At 50.3% G+C, this 24,348-nt stretch overlaps 3 protein-coding genes across 4 annotated transcripts in view; 1 reads left to right on the plus strand and 2 right to left on the minus strand.

Annotated features, from left to right (window-relative positions):
* stim1b (stromal interaction molecule 1b) overlaps positions 1 to 12,192 on the minus strand; it is a 39,537-nt gene extending 27,345 nt beyond the window's left edge. The window contains exons 1-11 of the mRNA XM_082548776.1: positions 12,001 to 12,192; positions 10,860 to 11,006; positions 6,185 to 6,315; positions 6,000 to 6,114; positions 5,542 to 5,650; positions 5,256 to 5,371; positions 5,005 to 5,179; positions 2,436 to 2,613; positions 2,192 to 2,359; positions 1,001 to 1,101; positions 384 to 619 (exon numbers count right to left, since the gene is read on the minus strand). Of these exons, the coding sequence (XP_082404902.1) occupies positions 384 to 619; positions 1,001 to 1,101; positions 2,192 to 2,359; positions 2,436 to 2,613; positions 5,005 to 5,179; positions 5,256 to 5,371; positions 5,542 to 5,650; positions 6,000 to 6,114; positions 6,185 to 6,315; positions 10,860 to 11,004 (1,474 nt within the window). The 5' untranslated portion in view covers positions 11,005 to 11,006; positions 12,001 to 12,192. The remainder of the gene's footprint in view (positions 1 to 383; positions 620 to 1,000; positions 1,102 to 2,191; positions 2,360 to 2,435; positions 2,614 to 5,004; positions 5,180 to 5,255; positions 5,372 to 5,541; positions 5,651 to 5,999; positions 6,115 to 6,184; positions 6,316 to 10,859; positions 11,007 to 12,000) is intronic.
* Positions 20 to 9,171, plus strand: LOC309715456 (uncharacterized protein; the record flags this gene model as incomplete). Its single annotated transcript, XM_082548611.1, has 3 exons — positions 20 to 38; positions 6,474 to 8,422; positions 8,985 to 9,171. The coding sequence occupies exons 2-3, from the start codon at positions 6,921 to 6,923 to the stop codon at positions 9,169 to 9,171; spliced, it is 1,689 nt and encodes a 562-aa protein (XP_082404737.1). The 5' UTR covers positions 20 to 38; positions 6,474 to 6,920.
* Positions 12,193 to 13,203: 1,011 nt separating the features above from the next.
* Positions 13,204 to 24,063, minus strand: pcf11 (PCF11 cleavage and polyadenylation factor subunit). 2 transcript variants are annotated; one of them, XM_082548095.1, is made up of 18 exons: positions 23,633 to 24,063; positions 21,624 to 21,749; positions 21,166 to 21,348; positions 20,041 to 20,253; positions 18,543 to 19,480; positions 18,290 to 18,464; positions 17,762 to 18,164; positions 17,543 to 17,680; positions 17,390 to 17,455; positions 15,889 to 17,147; positions 14,931 to 14,997; positions 14,717 to 14,842; positions 14,497 to 14,635; positions 14,238 to 14,421; positions 14,001 to 14,156; positions 13,818 to 13,910; positions 13,692 to 13,727; positions 13,204 to 13,565 (listed from the first exon to the last, which is right to left on the minus strand). In XM_082548095.1, the coding sequence occupies exons 1-18, from the start codon at positions 23,873 to 23,875 to the stop codon at positions 13,344 to 13,346; spliced, it is 4,767 nt and encodes a 1,588-aa protein (XP_082404221.1). In that variant the 5' UTR covers positions 23,876 to 24,063; the 3' UTR covers positions 13,204 to 13,343. The 2 variants fall into 2 exon arrangements, with proteins under 2 accessions (XP_082404221.1, XP_082404222.1); XM_082548096.1 differs by lacking the exon at positions 17,390 to 17,455 and having other exon boundaries at positions 23,633 to 24,061.
* Positions 24,064 to 24,348: the final 285 nt, after the last annotated feature.

The following is a 24,348-nucleotide window of genomic DNA, read 5'->3' on the forward strand; positions in this document are numbered from 1 at the left end:
CGGAGACAGAGAGGGGACCACAGGTGAGCTGAGAGAAGGTAAGTAATGATTAACTCTGAAGTTTAGGGTTTGTGTTTTTGTTGCATCATGTGACTCTGAAGAAGAAGAAGAGTTGAAGGAAAGTTCCACTGTTCTTAATTCAGGACTTCACCTTAAGATTTCATTCTAACGAAATGATCAGAGAGCAAAAGTGTATGAATCAGAACATCCAAATCTTTGTTCTGAGTGTAGAGATCAGCTGATCTGCAAAAGGCAGCAGGTTAAGAGCCATCAAAGTGATCCTGAGTTAGCTTAACTAAGCTAACTCAGGATCACAGCCGACTTTCCAACTGCTAGTTAAACTGACTCAGGGTTACTGTGATGACGTCACAGAGCAGACTTACACTGCAGCGTCCCCGGAGAAAGGATGTCCTCGTCCATGTCATCTAGGTCATCAGAAAGGAGAAGGTGCTGAGGGGTCGGAGGTCGCAGCCCGAGGAAGGACGGGTCCAGGTTGAGGGCGGTGGCTAGCGCACCGAGGCCTGGATTGGTGACCAAACAGAAGCCCGTCAGAGACTCGATCTGCTGCCAGCGGTGCAGCTTCTCCCGCAGCGCCGCTGTCACCTCAGCCAGGGCCTGTCTGAGGAGGAAGAGAAGCAAAATAAGCTACCTGTGCAGGTAACACAGGTGCGCGTGTAACAGGACGCATCAGCAAATATATGTCCCACAGAGTGAGCACAGAGGAAAGAAACAGGAATATTTATACAGAAAGAATAGTTCAGGGACTCCACAGTCACCTGTCCATCAAGCAGGCCACGCCCCTCCAAATGCCAATTCTAAGCCTTAATTTAATTTAAAACAGGTTATTTAGAAAAATAATCTACATAGACCAAACAGTTTGTGTATCAGGCTGCAAGCATGTTTGTTTCTGCTGTAAAGTTTAACATGGGAGTCTATGAGCACCGACTCACTGCTGCCTCCGCTGGACATCAGAGGAACTGCAGGCTTTGCGCTTACTCACTTGGCGGAGAGGATCTTGTGATCAACGTCATCCAGCGAGGAGCTGTGAGCCACGTGAAACGTGCCGAACAGAGAACTCCTCTTCTTCTTGATCTTCTCTGCCTGAAACACCAGCCTCATCATCATCATCATCAATGTTAGTGTGTGTTTTTTCTCACCGTAATGGTAAACCAATATCAGAATATATCGATTCTGTGCAGTTTACGGTGCTGCTCCTACAAATCTATAAATCTTAGCTCAAATCTCATGACAGCGTCTTCATCATGTGTGCTTTAGCTTGTTTATCTCACAGTCAGGATAACATCAAAATGACAAAATGTAGAAATGATGAGGATCCCGATATGGTTCCTGTATCATGTGTGAGGTGCGTTCAAGGCCATCTCCCCATGGAAGTCCCGCTCTGACCTCTTCCAGAGTCTCAACAGTGACCCTCAGCTTGAATATTTGACATCAACTCTTTATCAGTCAGGACTTCCACAGTAGTCACCTCAGCTCCCGTTTAGGAAAGAAAGCTAAATGCATGTTGTAAACTGTTGGCTCAATCCCGGATAAGCCCCCAACTATTTTTAACTAATAACTAATTAACTATAACTATTTTCCAGGAAGTATTTGAGGATAATGAAGGATTTTGCTGCAGGAAACACACTGTCAAACCAGACTAAAGAGCCTGGACGACTTCCGCTTTCAGCTCTCATAGTGCGTCTAAACCAAACATGATACAAAATTTTGGTTCGTATTACACTCGTAAATATCCACTTTCAGACTTATTAAAGTCCTGTGTTTCTGCTCAGGCCCTGTTTCTGTATAAAACGAAATTTGGACGAGTCAGCTCCAGCTTTTCTTGAAAGGCATCAGTGGGCTTGACCGCTTCCCTCATGCATCAGGATGTCCCCGTCTCTCCCTGACTGATGAACTCACCATGAACGACCCAGAGGACACCAACAGGTTTGTCAGGTTTGGACACTTGCTGACTAAGAATTTGATGTTTGCAGGACATCAGAGCAGGTCTTCCAGACAGATCTGAAAGTAGAAGCAGCTCCAGAGGTCCTGGAGACGACCTTGAAGGGGCTCAGGGATGGTTTTTGCTTTCTGGAAAGTTGCTTTTTGGCCAGTTTCCACAGCAGGAAGTGTCCCTGAGAGACGTCCATCAGAGAAACGTTAAATTTAAGCCAATTATCTTTGCTTCACTCACCCCCTCTCTGGCCTGTAGCAGCTGCCGCTCAGCGCTCTGTTTCTTGATGTTGTAATACTGAACTTCGATTTCGTGCGTCAGCTGCAGCCACTTCTGCAGCGCCTCCGGCGGGGTCCAGTGGACTCGTGACTCCAGCTCCCGCTCTGCCTTTTTCAGCACCTTGCGGACCTGCGGTGAACACAGAACAAAGATGAGCCGATGAATTGATGGAGGGACGGACGGGCGGTGTTTTAAACGGCCTCACCTGCTCCAGCTCCTCCTCGGCATATTTCTGCCGGCTCCGCTCGTTCTTGTTTCCCTCTCGCAGCTCACGAAGCCGCAGAGCTTCCTCCTTGGCCGAGTTGATCTCGTTCCTCAGCTCCTCCTCCACCTTCACCTTCTCCACCTGGACGCAGCGCTGCTCCTCTTGAGCCTGCTGCAGCCTGCCATGAAAAAACAACGAGAGCAGCAACACGTCGGGTTAAAACGGCGTCACCACTTTCCACCCGTGTCCCATTTCCACAGAGTCAAAGACATTTACGGAGATGAGCGTTCGAGTGATGTTTAAGAATCGTCAAAACACGCCAACCTGAAAGGCTCAGCTGAGGTTAGCTGGCTTCTCATGCAACGACAACACGTTCTGGATCAGATTCAGATCTGGGAGTTTGCAAAACATTAATTTAATAATAATGATACTTGTGGCTATGCTGTGGGACAGGAGCTCCAGCAGATTGGAAAACTCACAGGCTGTCACCAAACTGCTCCTGGATCAGTGGAAGAAGTTGGACTTTGACGATGTTCTCAGTGTGTCGAGCCCACAAACTGAGGGCAGCCTGCAGCTGTGAGGAGCTGGAGCAGAGGCTCTGATGAAGGGTAACTTTGATGGTCCCTCACAGAAATGGCAAAAATCCCAAATAAAAACTGAAGAAACTGAAACTTCATGTCTGCATGTCGCAGATTTGCTGAAGCTCACATCTGACTCTCCTCACGGCCCCACAGCCACGTCGTTATGAAGGAGATCAGCATTTCCTGTTAGCACAGGAAGTGAGGTCAGCAGGTTCAGAGCGCTGAACTTTTAGAATGAAACTGTTTTTATTCCTACTCTACTATTTCCTAACCGACCCATTTCCTTATTGACTTTTATTGATGATTAACCTGTGGAATTTCTTACTCATTTTACTGTTTAGTCATAAAAAAAATAAATAGAATCTGGAAAATGTTCACAATTAAGAAGCTTGACTTCCTGTCATGTGACTGATGACTTCCGCATGCCAGCGCAGCAACACAAAGAAGCTGCTGGCCTTCAGTTATCACTGATGGCAGCAGGAGGCGCTGTTCTTCCACCTGAGGAGACGTGTGTGTGTGTGTGTGTGTGTGTGTTGGGGGGGGGGGCTATTTTTGGAGAGAGGACAAACAGACAGCAGCTGGGGGATTTCAGACAGGAAACAGAGCCGATGCTTCAATTGATCCCAGCAGATCAGCTGAGTGTGTAAAAGTAGCAACAACAGTAATAACAGCTGTGTGTGTTTTAACTCCTGGTATAAGCTCACACAGGAGCAGTGAGGATAATGACAGTGTGAGTGTGCTCTGAAGCCCCTTCTGAGAAGCAATCAGAGACAGGCGGGAGGAAGAACTCCTCTTTAACACGAACAGCAGAACCAGGATCAAGGTGGAGCAGCTGCATGTTGGAGGGCGTGGGGTTGGCTGTGCTTCACAGCCCCCCCGGCTCTATGAGAGACTGTGCGAGTCGTCCACTAGTGAGACTAGTGAGAGCACACAGTGAGCAGGAGCAACGTCACCGAGAACCACGGCCAGCGAACGCGTCGCTGCATCCACACAGGAAGTTCGTCTGTCTCGTGAAGAAGGTCCAGACCTGCAAACATCTGGAGCTTTATAAGGAACAGCTGGAGTCTGCAGCGTGTGGAGAGCAGCTGACTTTATAAAACAAACACACGATTACTATCAAGATAACTGCTTGCTGCCATGGCAACGCTATCACTTTGATCTGCAATGTGATCGCTGTTACAGCGTGTGTGTGTGTGTATGTGTGTGTGCGTGCGCAGAGTGAGCTGCTGGGCACTCATGCCCATAAAAGGACTTCAGACAGGACACCTCTGCAGAGGCTGTCCACACACACACACACACACACACACACACACACACACACACACACACACACACACACAGGTTGCTTCCTTGTGCTGTCACAGTTATAATAAAACGAGCTGCTCTGTTTTTTCTCTGGACTTTTTTAAACAACCTGCCAAAACACAGAGCCACTGCTGGGGGCGTGGCCTGTTTGATGACAGGCTGCAGCTGCTAGCTGCGTGCTAGTTCACCTCTGGTCCTCTGGGCCGTCTTTGTGCTGTCAAATAAACCCATAACGTGGCTGCTGTTCAGTTAACGGTTTAGAGCAGGGGTGTCCAACTGCAGGCCTCGAGGGCCGGTGTCCTGCAGGGTTTAGATGTGTCCTTGATCCAACACAGCTGATTTAAAGGGCTAAATGAAAACATGTCTTGAAGTTCTCCAGAGGCCTGGTAACGAACTAATCATGTGATTCAGGAGTGCTGACCCAGGGTGAGATCTAAAACCTGCAGGACACCGGCCCCCGAGGCCTGCAGTTGGACACCCCTGGTTTAGAGGAAGGATTTTAATTGGATGTTACAGGTCAGCAGGTACCTGCGTACAGTCTGTAACTCCACCCTCTTGTCACAACCCCCCCCCCCCCCCAAAACACAACATGGTGGCTAAAATGCTAATGTTGCCTGCTACCATCTTTTATATACAGTCTATAGACCATCAGCTGAGTGTGGGCGTGGTGCTGGAGGACGTACTTCTCCTGCAGGTCGAGCAGGCTTTGCTCCGCCCTCTGCAGGCTCTCCAGGTCCTTCACCAGCTTCCCCAGGTCGTCTCTGGACTTCCGGGTCTGGGCGTAGGCGAACCAGCAGCCGCCAAGCGCCATCAGGATGGACAGACCCAGCACCAGGTCCTTCCAGCGGCTCTGCTGGCCTGCAGACACACAGACATTACACACCAGCAGCACGCGCAGAAACACGCGCACATGCACACGTTGGTGCACACACACCTGGCGGCGGCCCGAACAGCACGATGTCGAGAGCTTTGAGCTGCAGCTTCTGAGCGTGACTCCGGTCTAAAATCTTCAGCACGGACACGGTCAGGGTCGCGTTCTTCACCGCCAACCTGCAGGAAGTGGAAACACACAGCAGACACACACATCGCGCTCTGAATGTTTACACTAAAACGTGCTGAACTTTGTGACCTCGCAGCTGAGGACGGGTCAGGATCAGTGTCTCCGTGTTACTGCTGACTCACGGCGAGCGTCTGTGTTAAATAAAGATCGTCGTGGTTACCTGGGCAGCGCTTGGCCGTCCAGCTGGTGTCTCCTGAAGCTTTCTCTGTACTGACGCAGCTCGACGCTGGCAAGCCAGTCCTCCACCTGCTGCACCGTCCAGTTGTAGACTGAAAACACAGTAAACACACCTGAAGCAGCCGGCATGTGTAAACAAACAGGAAACTGTCAGCGTCGCCGAGTGATGGCGGCTTTAACTCCAGCCTCTCCTCCAAAAATAGAGTTTGACAAACGTTGTGTTTTTGTTGCTGACAAACTGAGCAGGAAGTCGAGGCAGCATTTTTCCCCTCATCGTTTCCTTTCTGCCTTCACACCTGCTGATTTTAACTGCAGCTTTTATTTTGATGGGGTCAGACAGGGAAGTACACCGCACATCTTTAACTGGCGCGTGTGCTGGTGTGCGCGTGTGCTCGAGCCTGGTTGGAGGGGAGATGATGGTGCTCCTTCGCTCACACCCACCTTCGGAGCCCTTCCAGGCGTTCCACATGTCCTCCACGCTGATGTGGGCGTCGGCTCGGTGGAAGCTGCTGTGTTTGGCTTTGGGGTTGTGATCCTTCAGATCCTCCCTGAGAAACTGAGAGCAGCTCACAGTTAGAGTCTGAGCCCGCGTGCACGCGTGAAGCTTTCGGAGCCTCGTGTCTCACCTCGTCCGTCTCGGTCGCGTCCACCGTGCCGTCGGCGTCGTCGTCCATCAGCTTGTGGATGCTGCGGATCGCCTCGAAGCTCAGCAGAGAGTTCTCGTCCTCGCAGAGCTGCTGGTCTATCGCGCACAGATCTACGAGAGGAAACATCCGTCACTGAGTCACAGCCGGGACAATCCCCGCCCACCGTGCGTGCTGTTGCGGTGGTCAGAGGTCATCGGGGGTCAAACACAACATCGAGTGACACTTTATTAAAATGAGCCTGTAAAAACGTTTCCCTCCATCTTTGCAGGCACACAACGTCTCTGACTGACCTCCTGCTGCTCAGGTATCATCCACGTGTGACTTCCTGTCCTGGTTTCAGTTCAGCTCTAGAGTGACCACGCCACACGCAGCCAGAGACAGCTGCACGAAGAGTAAACACTCATCGCTCGCACCTGCCATCTTTGTTTGGGTCACAGAACGGAGACGCGTCCCGCAGGAAGTTATTTTAGGTCTGCCTTTAAATCTACTTTCAGTCTTTCTGTAACAGTTTCAGGCTCTGTGGCTGTTTCATCTCCGTCTGTGATTCATTATTCTTTCTGTTTCCACCAAACAACATCACACAACAACTCATGTTCACATGAACGACGACTACGAGGAAGTAGGGAGCAACTGAAAGTGCCACACTCACTTCCTGTTAGCCTCTGCTAGCAGCTAGCGTCTGATCGTCACCAAACATGACAGCAGTGAAAAGTTCATGACTGCATTTGGTCATTTCAGCCTCCGAGAGTCTGTGTGTGTGTGTGTTTGTCAGTGTGTGTGTGTGTGTGTGTGTGTGTGTCAGTGTGTGTGTGTTTCAGTGTGTGTGTGTGTCTGTGTGTGTGTCAGTGTGTGTGTGTGTGTGTGTCAGTGTGTGTGTGTGTCAGTGTGTGTGTCAGTGTGTGTGTGTGTCAGTGTGTGTGTCAGTGTGTGTGTGTGTGTGTGTGTGTCAGTGTGTGTGTGTGTGTGTCAGTGTGTGTGTGTGTGTCAGTGTGTGTGTGTGTCAGTGTGTGTGTCAGTGTGTGTGTGTGTCAGTGTGTGTGTCAGTGTGTGTGTGTGTGTGTGTCTGTGTGTGTGTGTGTCAGTGTGTGTGTCAGTGTGTGTGTGTGTGTCAGTGTGTGTCAGTGTGTGTGTGTGTGTCAGTGTGTGTGTCTTTCAGTGTGTGTGTGTGTGTGTCAGTGTGTGTGTGTGTGTGTGTGTGTCAGTGTGTGTGTGTGTGTGTCAGTGTGTGTGTGTGTGTCAGTGTGTGTGTGTGTCAGTGTGTGTGTCAGTGTGTGTGTGTGTCAGTGTGTGTGTCAGTGTGTGTGTGTGTGTGTGTCTGTGTGTGTGTGTGTCAGTGTGTGTGTCAGTGTGTGTGTGTGTGTCAGTGTGTGTCAGTGTGTGTGTGTGTGTCAGTGTGTGTGTCAGTGTGTGTGTGTGTGTGTGTCTGTGTGTGTGTGTGTCAGTGTGTGTGTCAGTGTGTGTGTGTGTGTCAGTGTGTGTCAGTGTGTGTGTGTGTGTCAGTGTGTGTGTCTTTCAGTGTGTGTGTGTGTGTGTGTGTGTGTGTGTGTTTGTCTGTGTGTGTCAGTGTGTGTCTGTGTGTGTCAGTGTGTGTGTGTTTCAGTGTGTGTGTGTTTCAGTGTGTGTGTGTGTGTGTCAGTGTGTGTGTGTTTCAGTGTGTGTGTGTGTGTCAGTGTGTGTGTGTTTGTCTGTGTGTGTCAGTGTGTGTGTGTTTCAGTGTGTGTGTGTTTCAGTGTGTGTGTGTGTGTCAGTGTGTGTGTCTTTCAGTGTGTGTGTGTGTGTGTGTGTTTGTCTGTGTGTGTCAGTGTGTGTGTGTGTGTGTCAGTGTGTGTGTGTTTGTCTGTGTGTGTTTGTCTGTGTGTTTCAGTGTGTGTGTGTTTCAGTGTGTGTGTGTGTGTGTGTTTGTCTGTGTGTTTCAGTGTGTGTGTGTTTCAGTGTGTGTGTGTGTGTGTGTTTGTCTGTGTGTGTCAGTGTGTGTGTGTGTGTTTCAGTGTGTGTGTGTGTGTGTTTGTCTGTGTGTTTCAGTGTGTGTGTGTGTGTTTGTCTGTGTGTGTCAGTGTGTGTGTGTGTTTGTCAGTGTGTGTGTGTTTCAGTGTGTGTGTGTGTGTGTTTGTCTGTGTGTGTCAGTGTGTGTGTGTGTTTGTCAGTGTGTGTGTGTTTCAGTGTGTGTGTGTGTGTGTTTGTCTGTGTGTTTCAGTGTGTGTGTGTTTCAGTGTGTGTGTGTGTGTGTTTGTCTGTGTGTGTCAGTGTGTGTGTTTCAGTGTGTGTGTGTGTGTGTTTGTCTGTGTGTGTCAGTGTGTGTGTGTGTGTGTTTCAGTGTGTGTGTGTGTGTGTTTGTCTGTGTGTGTCAGTGTGTGTGTGTGTGTTTCAGTGTGTGTGTGTGTGTGTTTGTCTGTGTGTTTCAGTGTGTGTGTGTGTGTTTGTCTGTGTGTGTCAGTGTGTGTGTGTCAGTGTGTGTGTCAGTCAGTGTGTGTGTGTCAGTGTGTGTGTGTCCCCCCTCATCTTTGTGAGGACCGAAATCTGCATTTTACTATACTTGTGAGAACCAACAGTCACTTGTGAGGACACACACACGCACGCACACAGACACACAAGCTCAGGTTTTCTGTCATTAGCAGTGACACCACAGAAGAAGACCGGGACGAGGTGAAGAGCGCCGGCGTCTGAGGCTTAAGACGAGCAGCTGTGAGGACGGAAATACTCGGATGACTGGGAATAATGAGGATGGAGGTCGAGTCAAAGTTACACAGTCACTACACTTCCCATCATGCATCCTGCACAGCTTCTGCAAACGCATTAAGTGTAACAGCTGCCTTATTACCACCATCACTGCCTGTGGAGCTGAAACACCTTCAGGCTCTCAGTTTTCTCATAGGACCGGAGCACGTTCTCCTCCATCCTCACCATCTCTACTTCCTGTCTGCGATCAGGCTGTGGGCGGAGCCTATCTGTCACCCTGCTTCCTTTGACACTGTTAGCTTGTCATTTTCAGGAAGCTGTGGTGAGCTGCCAACGGCTAGCTCCCACGCTATCAGTGCTGCACAGCTCTGAGACAACGCACGCACACACACACACACACACACACACCGTCTTGCTGTTTGGTTCCTATGAAGAACACCCACAAACACGCTGACCGCACACAGGAAGTGCCGCCGTCTTTGGCAACAATAGCTGAGCGTCACGTCACCTCTGTCAGCCCGTGAAATAACTCTCGCCTCTTCGTGTTGTCCTGGAACACTGACTGCAGCGTGCTGGCTTGTCTCAGCATGCCGGAGACGGCTCTGAATAACTGCCAATGCTTGATGAAGACATCTCATACTACGATGACAGAACGCCGCTGCTTTACATGACCAACGGAAGAGCGAGCAGCAGATCATCGTTTGTCCTCTGGTCAGACTAGACATGACCCTCGGAGAAAACCTCAACCACTGACACGTCAAACTCCACAAGCAGTTGTTTAAATGGAGGGGGCTTATTCTGCTTGTTACCAGGCCTGTTCTCAGATCTGTAGATCTGCTGTCTGAAACTGGCTGCTTTAGCTCCCGTCTCTTTAAGGCACCCCTCCTTAAAAGCCCACATTCTTATGATTGGCCTGATCCTGAAAACCTGCAGAGGGGCAGGTCCAGACTGCTTATAAAAGATGGACGTAGCTTTCACATCTGAAAATTGAAGCCAGTTTTTCAGTGTCTGCAAGCTTTCTAATGTCCAGCAAGGGGGTGACCCTAAAAGAGAAGTCTTGATTGGAAGTCCATGAGCCAATAGCCTTGAGCTCAGGAAACACCTCATGAGTTTCAGGTCATGTAAGCACAAAAAAACTGATTTGGGTTCAGTTAGCATTTTGAACTAACCTTAGCAAAACAGGTAGCAATGTAGCAGCAAAGGTAACCTTGCTGGGTATCAAGCAATTTTCTCGCATTAGCCAGTAAGCTAGCATTAGTTAGTATGACCTGGAAAAAAACAGGTGTTATTTAATGAAGCCCTGGTCAGTTAGGACAGGAGTCGACTCATGGACGGATTATTAGCCATCTTTATTCTAGCTAATGTTAGCTACACTAGCATGCTTGCTAACCCAGTCATATTAACCCTTGTGTTGTCCTCAGGTCAAATGACCCCAGGTGTATGGGAATCCAGAGGACATTACAAGGGTTAAAAGCTACCTGATGTAATAAACGTACTGTCCTGAGTAGATAAGGTAGGCTAATTCATCCAAAATCTCTAGTATGGTCAGCTACGAGTTTTAAGTGGAATAGCGATCTAACAGCTAGCTATCTAACCTCACCATGATGTTACTTGTATTAAAATCATCAAACAATGTTAATTTTCTCCAGCAAAGATGTACAACTAACATTTACTCTCTACGATAACGGCTAACATGATTAACAAGTAGTTAGCAAGCTAATTATAACGGACTGGGAATGATTCAGGATTTTTCTGCCATCACGATGACTTCTAGCATAATTAATAACAGTATTTTGAGCCACTTTAATTTAAAATGAATGTAATCTACAACATCCTAAGATGGTACAGGAAGTCTTTTAATTTGACAAGTAATCAGGATCCCCGGTTTGTTTAAAAAATAAAGGTTTGTTTTGTAAACAGTTAAATAAGAGGTGGCTGACATCATTCATATACACATGAACATAAGAGTGCTTCATACCTGAGGTTGTGTCGCTGGTGGACACCACATGATGATGATGCTGCTCTGGGTGGGCGTAGTCACTGCTTCTATCCAATCCATGATGCGCCTCAACACGCATGCTCAGCAGACACACACCTGCCAGCCACACACACACACACGCCATATCTGAGGAGGAAGCAGAAGAAGCCTTTCAGAATAAAAACTGAAACGCGTGGTTGAGTATGAGCCGCTGACAGGTGAGTGGATGGTGCATGTTCATCATGGATCGATCTGTAAACTAACGAGTCTCCAGCAGCTGCTGTCCCGGGGTGCGAAGACACGAGCGCTTTCGGGAAACACCTGTTCATGCAGATAATCAGTCCCTCAGCCAATCAGCTGCACCACAATGAAATGTTCTGAAAGCTGACATTGTCTCGTCAAACAGCACCACAGTGCCTGTGAACACACACTTAGCAAACAACACCAGACTTCATTCAAACTGTGTTCACGTTAGATTTTATTCTGAAACTCCCAATCTTTGTATTTTAGGAGAACAGCACTGAGTGGGAAACTGACAATTTGGCTAATTTAGGACTGCGTTTATTCAAGTGAACTTCTTACTTTCTGGTTCTATTTTCATCAAACAAAAACACTGTACATACACACTGAGGGCTGGTTTCCCACACATTCATTATTATATAATACTATATATAATAATACACATCTGCTCAAATACAACCAGACCAGACTCCATTCAAATTTCGGCCACTTTTAGAAGATTTATCTGGCTGTGGTTTGGCAGCTAAAACGGAGCACACGAGGCTGTTTTGGGTGAAGCCTGGTTTGTGCTTCTCCCGTGAGGACTGGGATTATTGATCTGATCGTTTTACGCACAAAGCTGAGTTTGATTAAGGAGGAGGCGTTCACGGCCCGGTGCTCATCTCTCTCAGCTGAGCTAGTCTTTTTCGCCGCGTTTTAAACACAGCAGCACGTGACCCCATCGCTGATCTATCGATACTTTGCCGCTTCAGCAATCACATGCTGCTTCCCGCGAGAACTTTAATTAACGTTTGTTTAAAAGGGTCAGAGGTCACACAGCTGTTCGGTTTCCCACCCGCTCGGTTTAAACCCCGAAAGTTTCACAAACAACTAAAATCAGCTGAAAGTGAACGCCACGCACCTCTAACACATCGATCCCATCTGATCAGCTGTGATCGATCCGGACAGAGAATCACGCAGCCTGCTCCGCACTCCTCCACCCTCCGACTCCAACTCCACAAACTGCAGTTGCTGAGAGCACGAAGATATCCGCCTGTGCCGCGTTCACGGACCCACAGAGAGCTCCGAATTCAAAAACCTCAGGATATACATATATTTTTTAAATCAAAAGGCAGCGCCCAGTTGCTTCTGCAGGGTGACAGCGCCACTCTGAGGTCAGTCAGAGGAAGTGCAGCTCGCCCAGCGGTCACATCAGTGCTGACAGGAAGCGTAACCTCGAAATAACGCGTCACCAGAACACCAGAAATGAAAGCAGACTCCGCCAAAGTGCTGAATATACAAGTGAGACCAAAGAAGAAGAGGGTTCATCTCCGTCTCCCTGTCAGCTTCACCTGCAGCTTTTTGGCCAATCAGATCCCAGAAAACAGCCTCACGCTTCCTGAGAGGTCAAAGTGCAACCTGTTTCACTGCTGACACTTCACTAGTATCACCAGCCTGGAGCTGCTTTCAGCCTTCATGGATTCAAGGAGCTGCTGGAGGTCAGGGTCCATGTTGATCTGACATCATCACACATGCTGTTGTAGCCATCATGACAGTAAAGCTCCTCTACTGGTCTATGGAGGCCATCTGAGTGCAGCACATTCACCTCTGACCTCGTGTCTGCGCTGCAAAATGAGCCCGTCATGTGATTGGCTGATACTACAAGTGGCAGGTTATTTAAGCTGAGATGAACTCAGTTCTTATCCTTCTGTGACTGTCGGCTCAGCACCAGCTTCACTTCCTCTTCAAATGAACTTTTAACACACACACACACACACACACACACACACACACACACACACACACACGAATAAATACCCAGAGCAGGATGTTTGAACCCACTGAACCTTTATTGATGTTTGGAACCCAAATGACAGTAAAACTCAGGCAATTAACGATCAATGAGATCAATCAGTATTCACACAAACAGCTTTCAGATGCTTTTATTGATCCAAAGAGAAAGAAAAACAGAAAGAGGGCGGGCTCCTCGGTAGACGAGTCCACGACGCCTCCCGCTCAGACGATGCTTACCTTCAACACCTGCGAGGGCCCATCGATAAACCAATCAATCATCAATAATCTATGTACAGGGGTAACAGCTGATTCAATCACTGTAACACCAGAGTTACCAAAAATACTTTAATGTATAAATTAGGTCATGTACAGGTTCACTGAGGCAGCCGCACGGCCGCGAGTCCAAATACAAAAATGTATTCAAGTACAGACGCAGAGGACGAGTCCCTGCAGCTAAAAACCGCCGCCACCTCACAACGCCGCCTCCTCACCTGCCTCCGTCTTCACTTCAGGAGGCTCCCCGCTCTCATTCTGCACCTCCTGTTTCACTGAGGTGGCGGCGGCAGCAGCAGCGGCAGCAACAGCACAGGAAGTGACCTCCTCCTGCTTTTCTTCCGTCTTCACGAAGGCGCCCAGCGGGTGGTCGGTCAGCAGCTTACTGGGCGACGGCGTGACGTCGACATACGACGATGTCTGAGGAGACAAATGAGAGCGGCGCAAAGAAAAACATGTGAGTTTATACCAGAGAAGAAGAAAGAGGAGGAAGGAGGAGGTGAGGGAGGAGGTGAGGGAGGAGGTGAGGGAGGAGGTGAGACTTACGTTCTTATAATCCTCGAAGCAGGAGGGGTGGAAGTTCTGTGGAGGGAAAACAAACAGCTGGTCACTCGCTTTGTTCTTATTGGTCATCTTACTGATTAGAAGTGGATGGGTGGAGCCTCGGCACACCTTGTCATCGACCTTGACGGCGTTCTTCAGGAACCAGTCCTCCTCCTCCTCCACCCAGTACGTCTCAAAGGGCTCCTGACAGATCTCACAGCTCTGCAGGGAGGAAGGAAGCATTTTTATTGGGCGAGCCTGTGATGTCACGACAAGCAGGTTGGCCGTCGATTGGCCGTCCGCCGTACTCACCTCTCCCACCTGGTCCTTGGTGGCTCTCACGATCTGGAACTCCTTCTCCTTGGCAGCCGCCTGGCTCTTCTGCACCTCCTCCTCGTTCTCCTTCTCGAAGAACTGGCTCTTGGCGCGCTCCTCCAGGTCGGCGATCTCCTCGAACTCGATCCAGTCCTGCACGACAAACGTATCGTTACATCAGAGCGCTCCACAGGGAGCTAGGCGCCGCGCCCCATGAGGCGTGTTCGTTCTCACCGTGAGGCTGTAGTACCAGCGGCGGTGCGTGACCTTCTTGCTCGCCACTTTGCCGGCGTGGTTCTGCCTGAAGTGCCAGTCCAGGTGGTCAGCGTACATGTCGGTCTGGGCGGCGGTGAAGCGCATGCTGCACAGGCAGCACTGGTTCCCTGAGTACAGCTTCGTCACCACGCTCTCGTAGCGCCTGCGAGAGGGGCGGGGCAAAGTGAGTCACAGCAGAACAAAGTAACCTCGACGATGAGGACAGGCAAATACTCACTGTTTCATATCGTCGATGCTGAAGCTGGTGAGGTCCAGCACGTCGTCCTCGCCCTCACCCTCGCCCTCACCCTCCACCTCCTGCTCCTCCTCTTCCTCCTCCTCTGGTGGCGGTGCCGGCGGAGGTACAGAAGACGATTCTGGAAAAAAAAAAAAACAAACACATCAAACTCGACTGAAGAAGAAGGTTAAAAGGCGACAGAGGGAGGGGCTTCACTGACCGCTGCTGGAGGCGGGCGCGGCGTCGGGCTGCGAGGGTTTGATGATGCCGGTGGAGAGGAGCTTGGACAGCAGGTCGTTCACGTCCACCTGACCGAAGTGGTTCTCCGGAGGGACAACCTGCGGATCTACGCAAATACCAACAACCAGTCACGATTTCTGACCTTAAACTCGAGAGCGTTAAAGCTGACCGACACAAACGCCACGCAAACTTACTCTGCTGTCCGAAAGGCACGGCGGTCTGAGGTAGGAAGGGCTGGGCCATGGCTCCCATCACGCTCACCTGAAAACAGCACAGGTACAAACACTCAGATCATTCCCCAGGAACTCGCCCTGCTCAACAACGTGGCCTCTGCACCAATCAGAGCCACCAGCTCAGAGGATCAACTGCACATCTTCCTGCCATTTCTGCACCTCACTCCTACCTGACACGTTCACTTGTTTGCTCAGCAGCGTCTGCTGCCACCTTCTGGCAGTAGTGGGGCTAATTTAATGATAAATGTCCTGAACCGGCGCAACAGCACGCTCTGTAGCATTAACTCCGCCCTCTGCACAGCCTGATACCTTTAAATGTAGTTTTGTTTTTTTTTAATTCTCTTTAAAAAAAGAAAAACAATTAAAAAGGAAAATTAATCATCACAGAGGTCAAAGGTCCAGAAACTTGTGACCATGCAGAACAGTAACACTTGCAGTCCATCTGTGCTGCATGCTGCATGCCTGCTGGGCCTACCCGATTGGCTGTTTTATATGGAAGAACTCCATTCGCTCCAACTGACCTGGAGTAGTTGCAGAAGTTAGCAACATAGGCTGGCTGTGCCTCAGCGATAGATGTAGGTTTTAAAGTTTCATTGTTTCTAAATAAAACTCAGGTGCATGTATCGCATGAGGAGACTCAGGCACTGCGATTATACAGGATTAGCATGCTAGCATGCTGTTAGCAGGCCAATAACGGCTCTTTTAGCTGCGTCTCCATGTATCACATCAACTCTGACTTAACTGATGCCTAAGTGTTTGGTTGCCCCAAACTACAGTCACAGCTGCTCAGCTGTGGGTGGAGCTCCAGTTGCTCTGAATTTGACACTGGACTGAACTGAGGCAGCTCTGATTGAAACCTGTCTGAAACTACCTCTGTTCTTATTGGTCTAGATCCTGTGATGTCCTGTGCGTTGCTTACCGGCTGCTGTAAGCCAACAGCGGGTGCCCCGGGGTTGTAGAAGGGGGCGGGTCCTGGCTGACTGAACGGCTGCACATGGAAGTTTCCGGCTTGCTGCATGTTCTGTTGCGCCGGGAACGCCGCTGGTGCTGCAGGGAACTGAGGATTGATGGGGTCCGGGAAACGCTGGGGGGGCATGGCGAAGTTCTGCTGGGGGGCCATGGGGGTTTCGTACATGGGCGGGCCCATCTGTCTCATGAGGGGCTGCAGGTTGTGTTGGGGTTCGAAGCGCAGGTGGCCCTGCCCGGGGAAGTGCTCGAAGTGCGGGGGGCCTCCCTGATGTGGCACGTCATACCGGGGGCCCGGTTGGCCCGGCCCCTCGAAGTGTCCAGGGCCATCAAACCTCGTGGGGCCCTCGAAGCGTGCTGGCCGCTGCTGGAAGCCCATGGGGGCGGATCCAGGGCCGGGACCCATGTTGTTTAAGTGACGTGGTGCTTCGAAGCGCTGCAGCGGGCCCTCTGAGTGGCCGGGTGCCGGCACCTCAAATCGTGTCTGTAGTGCGACAGGAGCCCCGAACCTGCCGGGCCCCTGAGGGGGGCCCTCAAACCGCCCTATTCGTTCTCCGCCTCTCATCGGGCCATGACTGATGTGTCCGGGACCGTCCACCCTCTCCGCCATTGTGTGATGAGTTGGTCCGGCACCCTCGAACCTGCTGGGGGCTGGGTGGTGAGGCCCCTCACACTGCAGTGAGTCATCGAACCGCCCAGGGCCACCGCCGCCTTCATACCATCCTGGGGCGTGAGGCCTAGAAGAGCCCATATGACCGGGGCCATTGTAGCGTGCAGGGGGGTGTCCCCCGTCGTGAGGTGGTGTGTGTCCGGGTGACCCGCCGTGCTGTCGGACCGAAGATTGCGGCCCTCCACGGGGGAGTGGCGCCTTCAGGATGGATTTGGTTGAAGCATGAGGCGGCGGGGCATCAAGGGGCCCGTCGTCCGAGTGCTCGCTGTTTGGGCTCTCAAAGCGCGCTATCGGGCTCATGTCAGCAGAGTCTTTCTGTAACGGTGATAGCCGTTCGCGCTCGAAGCGTGTCGCCGTGGCGTCCAGGCCAGCTGGGCTCGGGGAGTTCCTGTGGACCACTGTGCCCGAAGGAGGGGGCACCTCCGGCCTGCGGGCGTCAGCAGGTGGGCCGTACCGCCGTGGGACATTGTAGCTGCTCTTTTGCTCCTCGCGGTCGTTATAATGCTGCCGCTCTGTCAGCGGCGAGGTCCACTCTCTCTCATCTGGAAACCACAGAAGAAGAAATGCTGTGAACGCTGCCGCTTCCTGTCAGCTGATAAATTACAGTTTGAGCTTCATCTGTCTGAATGTGAGGGTGACACTACAGAACTGCAGAGGTGGCCGACTACGACTCCCACAATGCCTTGAAAGGCTGGCGGTGAGAGGGAGTGTCTAATTAGCGGTTAGCTGATGATGTAATCGGGGCTCCTGACTGAATGTGTAGGACTCGTTAGAAATGTCTAACCCTGCTGAAGTATCCCTGATCGACACCCTGACACCCCGCCGCTCCAGAACCTGACCTCTGACCTCTCTGTGGATAAAGATGACAGATAACAGGTAACCTTCACGCCACTTGAACACGTGAACGCAGCGCAGCATGGTGGCGGCGTGCACTCACTTGTCTCTCTGTGGTCGGGTCTCTTCGTGAAGCGAAGACCTGGCTTCAGCGCTGGAAACTCTTTGCCGTGGTTGTACTCCTCAACCATGGGGGCGAGCGGCGCCCGATGCTCCTCGCACTCTTTGCTCCGCCTCTCGCCTGAAAAGGGCAGCAGATGTGTTTTTGTTTAAGGAATAAAGCTCTGTTCTCTGGCTAATTTATTGGTCATGTGACGCTCACCTGGCCTGTCTCGCGGGCCTCGGTTGTATTTATGTGGCGGCGGATGTCCACCGCTCTGACCGCCACCCATCTTCTCGCTGTGCCCTGGTTTGTCGGTGATCTCGGGAGTCTCCTCCCCCTCCCACTCCTCTCCGGCAGGTCGGTGATTGACCTGAGTCTTCCTCAGCTTCGACTTGTGCTCGTAGTATGACAGCTCCGCCGGGTCCATGCCTTCGTGGGGGCGGGGCTGAGATGAGGGAGTGCTCAGCAGTGGCGGCTGCTTCTTGACGGGGAAGTCTGATTCGTCCCAGCTGTCTTTGCGCAGCTGGATCTCCTCCTGATACTGGTACAGCTGTTTGATCTGGTGAGCCATATTGAGGAACTCCTCGCGGGAGATCTCGCCACTCTCCATGCGCTTGCTCGCCTGCAGACATGTCATAGTCACATGATATTTAGTGACATGGTAACCCCCCCCCCCCCCACTGATCATAACAAGTGAAAACCAGTGAAACAGCTTTATCCTGCATGTGAGCGGGTCAGTGAACGTACCCTCCTCAGCAGGTCCTTCTTGGAGGCGGAGTTCAGGACATCGGGGATCTGCAGGTTGGCGTCGACGCTGAGCCGGTGCTTCGGGGTTCGGGGGGTGCTGGGGCGGTTTGGCGTGCTGTACGGTTTGTGTCTCTGAGGCGTGGGCTTGGCGTGCACGTCGCCCGACAGCTTCATGCTGAGGAGGAAAACGATTTACGTTTTTTAAAGTTTTAAAACTTTTGAATAATATTTCTGATGCGTTTGATGAACTCACTGTTTACTCTCCTCCCAGCCGCTCCTCCAGCGGTGAGGGGCGTCCTTCATCTCCTTGCAGCCTCCGTCGTGGCTGCGTGGCGAGTGAGAGTCTCTGGTCTCGGAGTGGCGTTCCTCCCCGGGTCTCTTGGACCTTCTGCTCTCAGATTGGCTTTTGGGGGTGGGACGGTCCTCCCGACCGGGCTTGCTGTGCAGCAGGTCGAGCCTCCGTGGTTTTCCAGCTTTGTGCAAAGGTGATGGCGAGGACGAGCTGCTGCGGGCTCTGCCCTTTGGCGAGCGTCTGTCCTTCCTCTTTGGGGAGCCGGCGGGGGATCGCGACCTAGACCGCGAGCGAGTGCGCTTCCTTGCATGCGTTCTGGCATTGCCAGCGGTCTTATCAGCAGCCTTGTCACGCTCGTGTTTGGCGACCGAACCATTCACCAGTTTGCCTTTGAACCTCTGAGGCTCCGCCCCCCGTGCAGCATCCTCCCGCTCCTCATCACCACATCGCTTCTTCTCCTTCTGCTCACCGTCCTTGCCCTCGCCCACCTTGTCCTGCGTGCGTTTCCTCAGCCGCGGGTCTTTCTTCGTGCCGCTCTGAAGCGCTGCCTCCGCTGCTTTGGTTTTACTCGGCCCACTCTTCGCCATTGGAGACGGCGATTTGGATTTGGGTTTCTCCTGTGGAGCGTCTTTCTTCTGCATCCTGGCTTTCTCCAGAGCGAGAGTGTGACTTCCTGTGGTGGGTGGAGTCTCTCTTTTTGTTGTGGCAGGCTGGTCTTTAGGTAGGGGGCCAGTGGGCGGGCGGTTCAGCCGGGGGTCTCTGACGGACGACTTTGAATCGCTCTGAGGGGGTACCCAGGGTCGGACCACGGGAGCGGGTTGGCTGATGAGCTTGGGCGCCGGGCTCATTGCTGATGAAGTGGAGATCGCCGTCGCTGCTGGTAATGTGAAGCCGCTGACCTGTAACCATGTGACAGAGCTGCCTGTTAAATATGTGCAAGTTTCTACACAACAAACCTGACAGCAGATAAACTCCGCTTTAAGGTGTCGCGGATAAATACAGGAAAGTAAAACCAGTACAAAACAAAAACAACAAGTCCTAACACACGGGAAAAGACCCGAGGAAACAGCGTTAACGACAAAAACCCTGAAAACCATAAATGTCACACCCGAGCCTCGACTCTCACGGCCCTGGGACCGCTGCTCTAAACCTTCGGACAAGTGACAGGTGAGCTTTGAGCCAAAACAAAAGATTTAAGACTCTGCTGCTTCTTCCTGTCGTTTTTACCCTTTAAATGGGAACTAGCAGCGTCCCAGTTCAGATCAAACTGGTTTGTAGTTTGATCTGAACTGGAGCTGAAGGCTTTAACACATTCGGGGTGTTTCAGGGTTTTTAAAGCAGTGAATGGCCATGACAGCGCTCAGATAATGTTCTGGTTTTAGCTTAAGTCTGAACCCCTGGATTGTGATGCAGACACGTGATTGGCTAACAGTGATGTTACAGCCCCAGGTGGTCGTACCAGCTGAGCTTTGGTCTGCTCCAGCTCCAGTTCGATCTTCTTCTGCTGGAGCTCCAGGAGCTGCTTCTGTTTGGCCAGCAGCTGCTGCCGGATTAGCTGCTCCTGTGTCAGGCTGGACTGACTGATGGCGGCAGGGACCGGCTGAGGGGCAGGTGGGGCCGTGGGCGGTGGCTGGGCCGGGGTTGGCCTGGGAGAGGATGAAGACTCCTCAGGCTGAAAGACGGAGAGAAAGATAACTTCGGTTTAGAACTCAAGTTCAGCTCCACAAAATCCCATCGCTCAATGTGGATGATGCTGTGTGTGGTCAGAGACCAGGGAGGGTCACTGGGGTCCAACCCTGGAGCCTGACCCGGACACAGGTAAGGAGCACGTGGATGTGACACTTGACCCGGTCATATTTATGGAAAACCTCTTTAAAAACATTTCCAGTGATCAAACTAACCAAACCTGCATGCAGCCACCTGACAGTGGTTAACACTGGTTTGAACCAGTTTATCAGGTTCACTCTGCATGGATGTCCTGACAGGTTAACCCAGTCAACAGTTTAATAAAAGCATGACGTCTGCTCACTTTAGTTGGTTAAAAATTGTCAAATTCTGTCATTTGAGCCAAACAAACCAATTTCTGCTCCCAGCTTCATTTTTCTACTTTTTCTGACGTGAGCTCGACAGCAGATCTGAAAGCAGCTTCACAACGTAACCAAGCACAACCGAAACCTCAGATCAGGCACAAAAACTCAACGCTCATAAGAGCAAAAGTAAAAAAACAAAATAGTAAGTATTAAACACAGAGTTCTGCCGGGTCTCCTTTATTCTCCTCAGCACATCTTTATTTGAAGATATTACAGCAGAAAAACTAAAAACAAAAACCTCCCACGCTGAAGCTCTCTGGACCTTTTAAAGACTCTTAATAGGAAACATTGTTTGTGGTAGTTACTGTAACAATAACTTATTTACATGTGAACAATCCTCAGGGGTGTACCTGCACGTTTCACTACATCTTCTTTATCGACATTTCAAGGGCACAGACACATTTATTGAGAAGCCCGACGAGGACCTCAGGAACAAACCTCTGCGCCGGGGCGACCTCGGGCTGCCCGAGGCTCACGCCCCCGCTCGTACACACCTGTTTGAGGAACTTGGGGTTGACGTGGATGCTGGAGTTGGGGGTGGGCGGCGGCAGCTTGATGGGCCACGCTGGGTCCACAGAGTTGACCTTCACGTCAAGCGCGTACAGCTTCTTGGGCGGGAACACGTCGTCCCAGGTGGAGCGCAGCTTGAACAGGGACTTTCTAGTGTTTTCGTCCACCTACAAACAGAGGACAGCGCTTGGTCCACAGCCACCAACAAAAAGCAGACATCACACTGTGCACAGCTGTTAGTCCACTTCAAAACATCAGCTAAAGTCCTAAAGCCTCCCTCCAGCTTTCATTAGCAGTACGTTACGCAGTAAGACAGGAGCAGAGTGCAGGAGACTACACAGAAGAAAGCAAGCAACAGGACAAACAGGAGGGAGTGCGAGGGCTGCTAACATGTCACTGCTTAAATCTTAACAAGGCCAAACGGCAGCAAAGAGAACTGTACCTTTTCAAAGACACATATAAATGAAGGGATTAGGTTTTTAGCAAACACTGCAAGGTATTCTCCTCCAACATTCTTCACTATGGAATCCACTAAGTACAAAACTGGAAGCTTCTCGCTGGATGGGGCCTGGAGCAATAAGAGAACTCGACAAGTTTAGAAAACAAACAGGGGTTAAAAGCAACATTTCAGAATAAAAGCTCACAGTACACCTGCCCCGCCCCTCAGCACCCAAAAACGTGGAAAAAGTTCAAAAGGTCAAGAACTGCAGGAAAACATCTCAGTCCCAGTCAGTCCGTGCGCTGCTGCGTCTTCACAGGAGAAAAAGGAAAAGTCATCTTCCCGAGTCCACTCAGCGTCTGCCGAGTTACAAAATGAGTCCGTGGCGCCGCCAGGCTTCAGTCCAGGAGCCGTTTACCTCCAAAGAGCGTTTGTAACCTTCCACCGCTCTTTGTACGTTTACCCAGAAGGCTCGTCTTCGAGGTGACTCCACCCCCAGTGAGCTTTATTCCCCCTCACACCTCCACTTTGACCCCCGACATCTTTAATCCCCCCCCCCTCCCTCAGTGTGTGCAGTAAATGAAACCAGAGTCATGCCAAGAAATTACACTGGGAAATAAAAAATGACAAAAAGCACATTTCACATTTTTTATTATAAACATTTTAACCATTCAAATCACATTTTTCAAGAATTCAAGATTCACTCGAGAATTAAATCAAGTGTCATGGACCAGAAGCTGAGTGTAACGTGATGGCGGGCGGAGGGGGTGTTGAAGACGCCCCGTTAATCAATGACCCGACACTGATAACACACAACAGATCAGACTGAAACCATTCAGAGACACTGATGTGGTCTGAGCTCAGCAGGACTACAGATGGTCAAAATCCACCAAAAACTCGAGCCGCTAATCCTCAGTCAGATCAATGTGACGAGCTTCACGCTGATTGAAAGCTCAAGTGCTGCAGAGGGAAGTTTGACTGTTTACCAAAGCTTTGTTCAACACGTGCACACCTCAGACTTCTAAAGGAGAACTGTGACACCATCAGCACAGCAGTTATTTATTCATTTACAGACATCAGCGGGCGACACTTCAACACGTCAGGCACTTCTATGAAATCTGTCCTTGGTTTAAAGTCAAACTGCTGAACCTGATGTGAGGAGTTTAGGCCAATTCAAGGTTTTTACTGTTTCTTTATTTAACAAAGTTTAGACCACTTCAGAGCATTAGCCTGAGACCAGCAGGGCACAAACTGAGACATCACCCGGAGTTCAGTAGAGCTACTGTCCGACTGAGGCCAGAAATAACAGCGCGGTGATTTCCCCTGTTCAGGAAAGTGACTCAGATTTACTTCCCCAGCTCTATGTGGCCTCATCCTTTGTGTTAATAACCCAGAGAAACAAGACTTTCAAAAAACATCCATTTTGTGAATTTAGTATTTTTTAATTTTAAGAAATAATCATCAGCCTGAACTTTAATCTAGGTTTTAAAGCAGCCTCGTGCAGATTTCGGCCCTTCCCACGTGTCAGAAAGTATTCTGTCGCTGCAGTTGTTTAAATAAAGTTGGTTTAAACAAACTACCATGGCAACAAGCTGAACCAAAGTTAACGTCCCGCTAAAGTGCCGCCTTCTTTTCTACTCACGTCTACTGACGTTTACTCCACATTAAAGAGGAAAACGCAGAGCGAACGGTAAAGACGGACTGATTTAAGGTGGGCTGATTTAAGGTGGGCTGATTTAAGGTGGATTTCAACTCCAGACCACATCGAGTACCTACAGCGAGTCTGCAGAGAAATGGCGTGCTGCTGAGTACAATAAAGAATAAATGGTCGGTTGACTTTAATACACACAGTTGTTCAAGAGTTGGCTGAATGCGGAGCTAGCAGAACAAACAGCTGGATGTTTTCAGAGACCGTTACCGCGGCCGACCTCGTCGCCATGTTCGGCTAGCAGCTAACTACATACATCGACAGCAAACATCTCAGTGTGAAAGTATTCTATATTCATAAAAACCTTGCTTATTTGTGCTTCAATAATTTCCACGATATCCTTGGCGAAGTTGATGTTTTCCTCGGCCAGGATGGTCAGCATGTTGATGTGCGGCTTGCTGTTAAACGTCAGGTCTTCGAGGGAGGACTGGTACTCCCGGCAGGCGTCTTCCCTCGCCGCGCTGTCGTCCATCTTTGAGCTGAGACACTCGGCCAAACCTAAGCGAGTCTTACCGAAACCATAACCACTGATCAGCAGGCAGTCCATGAACTCATACGGCTAACTGTTCGTCCCGGACTTGTTGAGAAATCACGCCGGTTCGGGGGTATATTTCAGCCGTCTTCTGTCGCAGTTCAGTGCCCTTTCAACGACCACAAGAAAATGGCGACTGTAACTGAAGGAAGTCTACGTCACGTTGAGGTTTTTATAACAGTCGTGATGTCAGTGCAGTGTCATTGGCTGGTTTCAGCCCGCCTTAACCTGGGTTTTCTTTGCGATTAGTTGGGGGAAATAACGGCCACACAAATGAGCCAATCAGAGTGGAGTACCGTCAATCCCGATTACATAACGAAAAATGATTGCAACAGCTCTTACTCAACGACCAGGCCGCAGCACTACTCGCAAATAAACACGTTACTCATTAGAAACTATGTTCGCATATCGTAACACCAATAAATAAATATATATAGATATGTATATTTAAAAACTAAATTTAATCAATTCAAACAATTTTAATTCTA

This window comes from Aulonocara stuartgranti (genome assembly GCF_965226115.1).
Source record: "Aulonocara stuartgranti genome assembly, chromosome: 10".
Lineage (NCBI taxonomy): Eukaryota > Metazoa > Chordata > Actinopteri > Cichliformes > Cichlidae > Aulonocara > Aulonocara stuartgranti.